General features: G+C 42.5%; 1 protein-coding gene across 8 annotated transcripts in view; it reads right to left on the bottom strand.

Annotated features, from left to right (window-relative positions):
* The window catches only part of GNB1 (G protein subunit beta 1), a 78,866-nt gene that overhangs the window by 24,677 nt on the left and 41,946 nt on the right, over positions 1 to 12,243 (bottom strand). For all 8 annotated transcript variants that reach the window (XM_070511318.1, XM_070511317.1, XM_070511323.1 and 5 more), the window contains 2 exons: positions 11,522 to 11,570; positions 405 to 506 (listed from right to left, as the gene is read on the bottom strand). In XM_070511318.1, coding sequence (XP_070367419.1) covers positions 405 to 461 — 57 coding nt within the window. In that variant the 5' untranslated portion in view covers positions 462 to 506; positions 11,522 to 11,570. The remainder of the gene's footprint in view (positions 1 to 404; positions 507 to 11,521; positions 11,571 to 12,243) is intronic.

Here is a 12,243-nt window from a genome sequence, read left to right as displayed (position 1 = left end):
CTTTAACTAGGCCATGAGGGCTGCCTCTAAAACTCTTATTTTTAAACAAGTTTTCTGCCCTCAACTTAACAGTCACAGGAGAGAGAGGCAGACACCACACTCAATATAGCGACTCAAAGAATTTCACGAAGCTAATTCCCACGATTAAGAAAAAGTGTACAGAAAGATGTTTATAAATTCCATGGGAACGTTTTATGGATATTCAAATAACGATATACCAGAAAACAAAATACTAAAAATAATGTACTAGGCCAAATATCTGGATAATTAGCATATCCTGGGCAATTGAAATTCAATTTCAATCCAAAACATTGAATAATCACTCTGTAACCCTCTTCTCTAAAACAGGTATCCGACCTGAAATCCAAATGATTAATAAAACTAAACACATATTAGCTACATACTCTAATTTGGTTTTTAAGCTGTTCAGCCTCCTGCCGTAACTGGTCAAGTTCACTCATCTTCTGATCTTGGTGCTCTTCAAAGCCACTCCAAGAATCTGAGATCTGAAACAGAAATACAAGCACAAAAATTAAAACACAATGGTTAAGCAACTTAATGAAGCAGGTGAGAAAAAGAAATTAAAAATTTTAAGAGCTATAGTTTCATTATAAATCAGGGTACTTTTCTTTAGCATTCATCAGAATTTATAAAATGCCTACCAAGGGCTGGATTAATAAAATATGATTATTATTCACTAGATTTGTACAATGACAATGTCTAACAGATTACTCAAAAGATAGTGGTGGTTGAAAAAGGAAAAATCTGTTAAGCATTTTTCATGAAGGATCTGGGTCTCACTATAAATCCAAGAATTTAAGACTGATATTTAGAATAGCTCTCACAAGAAAACTCAGGGGTAATTAGTTCAGGAAACAGGGTATGGTGGCAACCTGGCAACCCAGTACTTCAAAGCCACATCAGTGATCTTGAACCCATGACTGCCCAGAAGATGTCGGAACGTTCACCCAGCAATTCTACAAGGACTCAGTGTGGTATCCAGCAGGCCTCTGGTTCACGGACAACTCGCTCTCCCACCAAAATGGGCCCTGGGATCCCAGCAGACTCAGGGACAACACTGCGGCCCTCACAGGCACAGGCCCACCGAGGCTCAGAACAAGCCGCCCTGCTGCCCACTGCTGACCCTGCCCCACCCTCAGTCTCACTAGACAGAGACAGTATTCTGGAAATCAGAGTCAGAAGGAAACCATCCTGCTCAACAAGAGACTTATTTTCCCAAGAGCATGTCACAACTGGAAGTTTCATTTCTGACCAAGACCATGGCTGTTAAGTCCATCATAAATACGACCAACTACCACAAAGCTGCAGATATAATTACTGACATCTTGTAATCATTTAAGAATACACCCAGCTCCCACATGCAGACACGGCTTGCACAAGGGCCTCACTTTCCTATGCAAATACACAGGGGAAAATTCTTCCATCAGAGATTTTGTGTAAAAGTCATAGGGTTCATATAATATACACCAGACATTTAATTAACAGTAGTTATTTATGTTCTTAAAATGGAAACATATCTGGGAGAAATTATCTGGATGACCCAAAAAGAATAATTGTTAGAGTTCCTAGTCTAGATAAACTTTTCTATTCTGCACAAAAGCATTCAAAATAATTGTTACATAGTCTGTATTACAGAAACTTGATGTATATTTACTGATGAAAACAAAAATACCCTTCTCAATAAAAAGCATCTTTTTTTTTTTTTTAAAGATTTTATTTTTCCTTTTTCTCCCCAAAGGCCCTGGGTACATAGTTGTGGATTTTCAGTTGTGGGTTCTTCTAGCTGTGGCATGTGGGATGCCGCCTCAGCGTGACCTGATGAACGGTGTCATGTCTGCGCCCAGGATCCGAACTGGCGAAACCCTGGGCCTCCGAAGCGGAGCGCTTCGCGAACCCAACCGCTCGGCCACAGGGCCGGCGCCTCAATAAAACATATCTTTAAAACACGTCTGACGGGCCGGCCCGGTGGGGCAGCGGTTAAGTTTGCACGTTCCGCTTCGGCAGCCTGAGGTTCACCGGTTTGGATCCCTGGTGTGGACATGGCACTGCTTGGCTAGCCGTGCTGTGGTAGGTGTCCTACATATAAAGCAGAGGAAGATGGGCATGGATGTCAGCTCAGGGCCAGTCTTCCTCAAAAAACAAACAAAACAAAACACATCTGAGTTCTTGGTTCTTGCTCTCCCTGCACTCACCAGCCCACGTCCACTCACAGCCACAAACTGCTGCTAACTGCTGGGCAGGCCAGGCAGGAGGCAGCAGAGTGAGGGAAGTAAATGCTGGACCTCCAGAGTCACTGCAGGTCACCAGCACTGACCCTAAATGAAAGCCCGCAGAACTGCCAGGAAGAGCCTGCCAGGGGCGGGGCCATGATGTGCAGCCGAGGCATCTCCAGCTGGGACACAGCAAAAGGCAGGGCCTGCTGCTGCAGCTCTCTGGGAAGGCGAGGCATGGCGACACGGTCCTAGGCATATTTCTGACTAACAGTTGCTTCTAAGGGCATCGCTTTAGGCGGGTGTAGTAAGTACACGGAAAGCCCCGTGAAGGCGGAGCACCTCACGCCTCTGGAACCCGTGGAGCGTCAGGAGTCGGAGGGGGAGAGGCTGCCCCCCAACATTCCATCCTACAGGGAACAGTGGCAACTCTCTCTCTAGTTTTCACACGGAGCATCAGGAGTCGGAGGGGAGAGGCTGCCCCCAGACATCCCATCCTATGGGGTAACAGTGGTAACTCTCTCTCTAGTTTTCACATAGACTCTCTAAGCACTGCGAGGTGTGAATATTAATGCATGAAATAACAACAGTGCCAAGAGAACATGAAACGGTTTTTAAAATAGAAAGCTGTGACGAGGTGTTTGTTCTCTATGCGCATGGACGGCCTTGCATCGCTTCTGGCAGCCCAGGCATGCAGCTGCCACTCATCTATTCCACACATGATCGAATCTCATCACGTGGACGTTTCTGCAAACGTGAGGGCAGTTTTATTCCAGAAATACCCCCTCAGGCCCCGATGTTGGATAATCATTCTTAGGCTGCAAAGAAGCTACTTTATTCAATCCTTCCAAAATAATGTGAAGAAAAATACTGCTAATGTTGTCACGAGGCACACTGAATTTACACTGTTAATTTTAGTCAACAAACATAATTTCTGATCCTAATTTAAACCCTAAAAAGCTAAGGTAATTTTTTAAGTGAAAACTAAAAACAACAACCTCCTAGGATATAGCTAAACAAGAAGTACTTTCTGAGACACTAGGGGGTCTTTAGGTAAAGACCTAAATTCCAGTATTAGGTGGCATAACTTCTGAAATCTTAAATTTAAATATTTCTCTTAATAAGATGTTCTTTCTTATGTATTATAGAAGGACATATACATGATAATCACCCACCTGTCCTGCTTTAAACTAGAGAAACGAATTTACTGAAAACCCAAGTATCCTTAAAATGAGAAGCTCCATTTAAATCAGTTACTTCACAAAATTTCAGAAATAATATGAATATTTGCTGACTTTAATCTTTAGTCACAAGCAAAGAGAACAAAACCAAATCTGTTTCTCTTTCATCAGCAAATAGCATAAATTATTAATATCATCTTTTGATTATAGCTCCCTCTATAATCTGTGCCCACATTTGAATTTCAACTAAAAGACTCAAAATTCAAGTCGTAAATTTAAGGGTATTTCTATTTCTACTAGCAATAAAAACAAGTGTCCCGGGGGCCGGCCAGTGGCCGAGTGGTTAAGTTCGAGAGCTCTGCTTCGGTGGCCCAGGGTTTCGCCGGTTCAAATCCTGGGCGCGGACAAGGCACCGCTCATGAGGCCATGCTGAGGAGGCATCCCACATGCCACAACTAGAAGGACCCACAACTAGAAATACACAACTATGTACTGGGGGGCTTTGGGGAGAAAAAGGAAAAATAAAATCTTTGAAAAAAAAAAAAGAAAAAAAACCAAGTGTCCTCTAAGACCCTATTGAATCTGTACAGTCTGGTGAGAAAGAGAAACCTACCGTTGGGCATTTAAAACTTTAAAACTTACATGCTCTGTCCCCGTGTCAAAGGTGCATCTGCTAAAACCAAATCTGGAGAAGAAGCTTTTTGTAGATGTACTTTCACTGATGAAGGGACACCCCAGGTCCCCAGCACGCTGGCCCCCGGGGCCCTGGGCTCACTCTGATGAGCACCGTGCAGGACCGCCTTGACGTGGTATGTGCACGTCCACAGAAGAACGGCCCACTCCACCTGAGCTGACGGACACTGAACCGGCCCCAGAGGATGAGCATGGAGAGGGTGGACGCCACCACCATCCCAGAAAACCAGGCAGCCAATGCTCCCAAAGGGAAACCGGCATCCACGGGCGGCAAGGAGCATGCACGCTCACGCACAGAGCACAACTGACAGGAAGGAAAAACTTTCTAATTCCCACAAACTAAAAGCTCACCTAAATGCTCTTCTGTGAAGATACAGAAAACAAAACACACACGGGACAGGATAATATATAAATGATGATGCTTTTCTTTTCGTGGATATATAAAAGACAAACATCTACGCTAACGTAAGCAATCTGTTTCCTATCTACACAAAAATGTTCAGAGTGGTTATTTTTGGAGAAAGCCACAGAATAGTGAGGCAGCTTTTATTTTTCACATTATCTGTTATATATATTTTTTCTTTTTTCAAAAAAGTTAACAGGTTATCTGGGCCCTGGAACTAAAAAGCATTCACACTTTTTTCCCTATACTTTTGAGTTTAAAAAACTTTTTACTGAATGAACTATTATTACATAACACTAAGAACAATAATGAAGACAGTATAAAAATCTGGGGAAAATGGCTATCATATGTTAAATGAAAAACAAATTTGTGTGTAACAATTTTAGCTACTTTAGAAGAACAAAAATACTTAGTTTTAAAAAAAGACGTTTAAAAAGACTAGTAGCATTTTTGTGAGAATTATTGGTCATATTTGTATCTTCATTTTCCAAATAACAGTAATGCAGTACGTTACTTTAATAATAAAAAATGAATGTACATTTTAAAAGTCTTACTTACATTTAATTGCTCTTGCTTTTCTCTTCACTATCCTTAGTCCCCCAAAGCCACCTGGAAACCCCACCATCAGGGTTCCGTGGCCTGGGTCCCTTCTCTCCTCCAGTGTCAAAGCCACAGTTAAGCTGCGGCGAGCTGACTCAGCACGTGGACCAATCCAATCCACTAAGACAGGGCCTGCTGAGTCTCTCATCCGTCCTTCTCTATGACCCATATCTGCCATTAGCTTTTATTTAGAGCTTGTTTTGGAAATATTTTTCACAGAAAGTTAAATAACTTAAGAGCAAGTACGTGAAGTGATCTGCCCCTACTTTAGATTATATCCAACATCTTTCTAAGTCAAAATGTTAACATAAGATTTTTATTCGAATATTTCCCATTTGCAATATAATGTGCTTCCGGTGGCTCCACAATCACTTCGCGATAAACGCGGCACCATCTCCCTCTAATCGAAACCCTTGCAAAGTCTAGGAAGGACGATTCAGTGGTGCCCCCAGCACCCAAGTTATTACGAAGTCACTAACAACCACACTGAGGCTGCAAGTTTGTTAACAACAAAATGAGGTGATTGTAGCAAAAATAATTGCAATTCTGGTTCTGTCACACACAAGGAATAAGACTTTCACTAAATCGCTTTTCACTCTGGTCTGTTTACTGCAAAACAGGAATGGTGTTATCTACACACAGGCTGCAATGAAAACTAAAGGAGGCAACCGGGAAGTGCTCCCTAAGCCTTTCAGCGACTGGAGTGTGAAGCACACCTTCCGAGACAGCAGTCGCAACGCGCACCCCGGGTCTCAGGGCCACCAGGAGGGCATCCGCCCCGGCATGCCCTCGGGCGTCCCGTGCTCTCAGAAACTTCCTCCTAAGTCAAACCAGCCCGCTGACCATCCAGTGCCACGTGGGGCAGGAGCTGGCACACTTGCTCAGCCACACAAGTACCACACCTCACCTCCAAGACAAAGCAGCATTTTGAGAGGCAGGAGTTTGCATGACAAATTTAAACCAATTTCATCAGCTTTTCTATTTTTCTTCCATGCCAAATCCAAGTTAATCTCCAAAATCAAGACAGTGAAAATCCAAAGGGCAACAGAAAGTACTCCTGCCCTCCTCCTGTTCCACACCATTCTAACAACACTACGAGCAACACAGGGCAGCGAGACAAGGATACCGTGATCGATAAAGGTATTACCGCTGAAGTGGATGCAGAGTGATGTGCATTGTGGACACTCCATCCAACATGACTTATTCACAGACTTCCCCGGCACTTAAAGGTATATGCTGACATATTTAAGAGTAAAATGACACGTCTGAATTTCACTTTAAAACAATACCAAGAAGGAGGGAAACAGGTGAGGGCAGATGAAAGTAAAATTGCTTGTGAGTTGGTAATTGTTTTAGTTTGGTGATGGAGTTCCTTATACTATTTGTTAACTTTTGTACATATTTCAGTTTTTCATTAAAACAGTTTTAAAAAATGTTAGAGACTGGGTCTTGATTCAAAATCCAAATATACAGACTTTTCAGAGAAAATCAGGAAAATTGGAATACGGTTTGGGTATCCGATGACATGAAGGAGTTGCTGTTCCTTTATTTGGTATCATGATGCGAAAAAAGTCTTACCTGTTGGAAATACTTCTCACTTATGAGTGGAATGATATGATTTGGGGATTTGCTTTAAAACAGGAAGGAGAAAAGAGACTAAACAAAATTGGCAAAATTCTGTAAATGTTGTAGCTGGGTGATTACATAATATTCCATTTTATATATGTATGAACATTCTCTTAACAAATTTTTTAGTAAGTCAATATTTCTTGGTATTGTTTGACTACCTTACAAGCACATAATAAATTTGTTATAAATCTCCTGATTTTAAAAGTATGGGAGCACAGGCATCCCGCGAGCAGATAATGTCACATTTTGACATTTTCTTCTGCAATGACATGGATCGTCCTGCCACTTTAGCTGGCTGGTTGTGAGGATTCAACTCCAATAATTCCCAAATTTGTCTGAAGAACTGAATGGTCAGCCTCGGAGGCTTAGATCCCTATGTTTCAAAAGCGATAAAAGTTAATACTAACTTTTGATAACATCTCACGACTAAATCAGCTTCTATGAAATAGTAGATACCAGAATATTCAATGAAATAAAAAGTAAATCTTAAACAGTTTTTATATGGGTAACTGGATATCTGATAATGAAGACTAAGACAGGAAATCTAATTACATATTAAATTCTTATTTGGCTCTGGTTTAAAGTATCCAGCAAATTTTTACATAGGTTATGTGAAAACTGACGTGGGTGTACTACATTTTATCAGGATGCAGTATATTTAAATGTCTTCCCTCAACACCTAAGATATCTCATGAGATTTTCCTGTTTCTGAATTTTCTGATGCAAATTTCAAAAGAAAACTCACAGACAGCCCCAAACTTAGTTAAGTGATTTACTTTTAGATAATGTGCACACAAGAGACTTCTGCTTTTCACATTTTACATTCATGGATAGTGTAATAAAATTTTCTTAACTTACTGTTTAACCCCAATTCAAGCGCATCGTCTAGAGCCTTAGAACAATGTAAAAGTTTAATCATCCTCAGTAGAAGTAAATTTATAGAACAATCATGAGTTCTGTAAACAGAAAAATAAGATACAAGAAACCGTCTACACATCAAGTCAGTACATCTACCAGCCCTCCAAACGGTCTGACTCTGTAAGGGGGGGAGGAGCATCACTCACGGCACTCTGCTACCTTTTAAAATACAGGTTCTTGTACTTTTCAAATCACAACAAAACCTACAGAGATAATTCATAAAGTCACTGACAGCCAACTGCCACTTACACTCAAACTGAATTTGTAGGACCCTAACGTGTCATTGTAGGAAGTCCACACTGAATGCAGACATCACTGCAGGGGAAAAGCCCCAGGACGCTTTTGCACTATGGGGTGTCTGCTGCCCTGTGACGGCTCCAGCACCACTCCAACATGTGCCTCCCTGGTTACCCAGTCTCTCTGCCAGTCCTCAAGTGAGAGAGGAGTCATACAGGCATCTGCACACCACAAGGGACTTACTGTCTGACAAAATCAACCATGCACCTGGTAACAACAGGAAGCAATCCAGCTCCATGGACAAACCATAGAGCACAGGACTCTGTCAAACAAATCACGTTTGTAAGACACCCCCAGCTCCCTATCCAGAGATGTGCCTGAGCAAGGAGGCAGCAATATCAATAACTGCAAATTCCAATTAGGGAATAACAGCAGTAATTACACTGGGAGGTCTTGAAGGCGGGAGAAAGCAGCAGCTTAGGGACTGGGATGGAAGGACAGGGATGAGCCAGTGTGGGAGAGCAGGTATGAGCTGCCCTCCCCTATGTCACCTTTCCCTCTGGGATCACAGGAAATGGCCAGTGGCCCTTTCTGCTTACGTCTGATGCCCATGAAAACCCACCTGCTCTTCCCGCCTGCTCTCCCTCGCCGTCTAACTGTGTCAGCCTACGTCCTCTTTGCTTACAGGGTCGAGCATAGAACCCAGCACACGCTAGGTGATCAAGAATGGTGAATAAGTCCAACCCCTTCAAACTCGCTGAGGCCAAACCGTAAGTCCCATTTAATTATTCCTGAGCCAAACTTCATCTGTGATGGATGCCATCTATGAAAGAAATGGCACACACCTGAAGGCAGGCATAACAGAAAGGTGGTGGGGACTGGAGAGCAACCGCTCAACCCACGGAGGTGCTGGGCCTCCAAGCCCCTCAGAGGGGCTCCCCCTCCAAGCCTGGGGAAGACTGCTTCCTGCAGTGTCCTTTGCCTCCACTATGCAGAGACAAGCTCTGTTTTACACTTCCTTCCTGCAAACCAGGACGAGCACGACTGACACTTGTTCTTGCTGGTCTCTGCGTGTCCAGCCCACCTGAGCAGGGTCTGCTGGCCAGAGGCAGTGTGGGCACAGGCAGCTGGGGGTCACACATTTGGGGTTCCAGTCCTGGTGCACTCTCTCATCACCAGGTGGTCTCCACCAAGTTCCTAACCTCTCCCTGCCTTCATTTCTTATTCAGGAAGTTGAGACCAGAAGAGGAGCCACCTCACACGCTATGAGGATGCAAGGAGAACCCACATAAGGCCCTTAAAACCTGACTGAACCATAGTAAATGCGCACAAATAGGACCTGTTATAAAATCAGTAATAGGACTTTTAACCTGAAATGATTTAAGTAACAGTCAGAAAACTTCGCCTCCTTCACCTGCCACACTTCCTACCCAGAGTCAGTGGAGCAGGCTCTTTTGCAGAAATCAAGAATATGGGTAAGGGTGGCAACCAGTATAATACAGGGGTTCACCAGGTGCAGGGCAGACCTGCTCATATTGTTTTCTTTTTTTTGAAGATTTTATTATTTATTTACCTATTCCATTATTTTTTTTGTGAGGAAGATTGTCACCGAGCTAACATCTGTGCTAATCTCCCTCTATTTTGTTTGTCTGTTCGTTTGTTTGTTTTGGGTTTTTTTTTGAGGAAGATTAGCCCTGAGCTAACATCCATGCCAATCTTCCTCTACTTTATAGATGGGATGCCTACCACAGCATTGCTTGCCAAGCAGTGCCAGGTCTGCACCCGGGATCCAAACCGGCGAACCCCGGGCCGCCGAGAAGCACAATGTGCAAATTTAACCACTGCGCCACTGGGCCGGCCCCTGTCCCTCTAGTTTGTATGTGGGACCTCCACCACAGCATGGCTTGAAGAGCTATGACTGCGTGCACCCCTGGGATCTGAGCCAGGGAACTCCAGGCCGCTGAAGTGGAGCACATGAACTTAACCACTACACTACAGGGCCAGCCCCTCATAATGCTTTCCAATTGCTCATTGAGTTTTCACTTAGTTTTAAAAATATCTTTACTGAAGTGTAGGTAGCACAATAAACATGTCCAAGCTGACACATTCTGATATATATACCCCTGAAACCACCACCAGAATTAAGATAATGAGCATCCATCACCCCCAAAAGTTCCCTGTGCCCCTCTGTAATCCCACCCCCATCCCCAAGCAACTACTAATCTGCCTCCTGTCACTGCACATTAGTGGCATTTTCTGGAATTTTATATATATGGAATCATACAGCATGGACCTTCCTGGGGTCTGCCTTCGTTGCTCAGTGTTATTATTCTGAGATTCATCCATGTTGCTGCATGTACAAATCTTTATATGAACACCTGCTTTCTGTTCTGGGTAAACACCTAGGAATGGAATGGCTGGATCAGAGATGGCAGGCACATGTTTAACATGTGAAGAAATTGACAAACTGCTTTCCAAATGGATGCAGCATTTTGCACTCCGTCAGCAGTGCCAGGAGAGCTCCAGTTCCAGTGCATCCCATCAGCACTTGCTATGGGCAGTCTTCTTCATTTTAGCCATTCTAATAGATGGATAGTGGCGTCTCATTATGGTCTGAATTTGCATTGCCCTGATGGCTAATGATTTTGACCATCTTTTCAGGTGTTTATCTGCTATGTCTACATGTTCCATGGTGAAGTGTCTGTTCAATTCACTCGTGTTTTTTATTGGGTTGTTTGTTTTCTTATAACTGAATTTTGAGAGTTCTTTACTTATTCTGGATACAAGCCATCTAAAGACATGTGATCCGCTAATATTATCTCCCAGTCTGTGGCTTGTCTTTCCATCCTCTTAACAGTGTCTTTGAAAGAGCAGAAGTTTTTAATTTTGATTAAGTACAGTTTACAAATGTTCTCTTTTATGGACTGTGTCTTTGATGTCATAATCAAGAAATTTTTGCCTAACCCAAAGTCTCAATGATTTTCTATGTTTTCCTTTAGAGGTTTTCTAGTGTCAGGTTTTATATTTAGGTCTATGATTCACTGTGAGTTAAATCTATGATGTCAAGTTCACTATTTGCATATGGATACCTAATTGTTCAAGACCTAATTCATTCAATTTAGTTCTGCTTTTTAAGTTGAAATTATTTCAATTTACAAAGAGTTGCAAGAATAATACAAAGAACTGTATACCCTCACCCAGATTCACTAACCCCTCACAGTAACACTTGCTTTACTACTCCCACTTTAGACAAACACGGGGATTTTTTTTCTGAATCGTGTGGTCTCACCTTTATCTGTATCATCAGCTAGTAGTCCAACTAATGTTTGATTTGGAAAAAGGACTTTCCTGTTTTCTAATGAAAAAAGTTGGAGAAATAAAACTCTTGTCCAGAAGGTGGAACCACAATCTCTGGGACCTCGGCCCTTCCTGTTGAACACTGGACGGAGCCTTCTAAGAAGATACCCTTCTTCAGGGTCAATTTGTTCTGAAAACCAACTCTGGACTTAAAAAAGAGAGATGGGCAAAACTGTAACAAAAACCAGATTATTAAAAAAAAAAACAACCCTGAAGAAATTTAAATTCTGTACTTTAAAAACTTCTTAAAGGATCAATTACATCAAAATTACCTTAATTCAGAAGTGCTTCTGGTCTGGTCTCCAACACATGTAAAATTGTCTGCAACAGACAGAGAAAAGACTTATTTGCATTGCATTCATGTTGTGAGAAACAATATTTCATACCTTTCAAGGAGTACATAAATCCACCCCTTCCGTATCACCATTTCTCATCTAGAATTTCTTTACTCAGTACTTTGTATTAACTTAGTATTTAGTTTTTCAGTGTGGAAAAGAAGAAATCTGATCTCAATTTCTTTAAAAAAAATCCTCAGAAACACCTCAGGGAAAATACCTTGAATTAAACTTAAAGTATTGGGGGAAAGGGGTGTTTAGAATCCCTTTGCTAGAAAAATTACAGTAACAGTAGGAAAAAAAAAAATCACAGCAATTCAAGAAGCCTCTAAGAGTAATCTCACCCAGACCTTCCCATGTGACATGTGGTGGACCTCGCCCGAACCTCAAAACAGCCACTAGCCACCTGTCTCCTGAGTGCTGGCAAGCCCTCCCGAGAACAGTCCAGCCCATCCTCTGCCCCACTACTCCTGCTGCGCGTGCCCTCCACAGCCTGGGCCTCGATCAGGAAGCCGTCTGCAGGAGCAGCAGACATCACGACGGAGCCTCGCAAGTCTCCTCTCACCATACCGCAGCCAGAACTAAAGTATATTTAATTCCAGATTTCTTCCGAAATGTCTGCTTGTTCTTTCCCGGAAACTAAGTTTCAAAACATTTAC

This window comes from Equus asinus, chromosome 5, assembly GCF_041296235.1.
Source record: "Equus asinus isolate D_3611 breed Donkey chromosome 5, EquAss-T2T_v2, whole genome shotgun sequence".
NCBI lineage: Eukaryota > Metazoa > Chordata > Mammalia > Perissodactyla > Equidae > Equus > Equus asinus.
The sequence above is the reverse complement of the archived record's forward strand: the minus strand, read 5'-3'. Positions and strand labels throughout refer to the sequence as shown.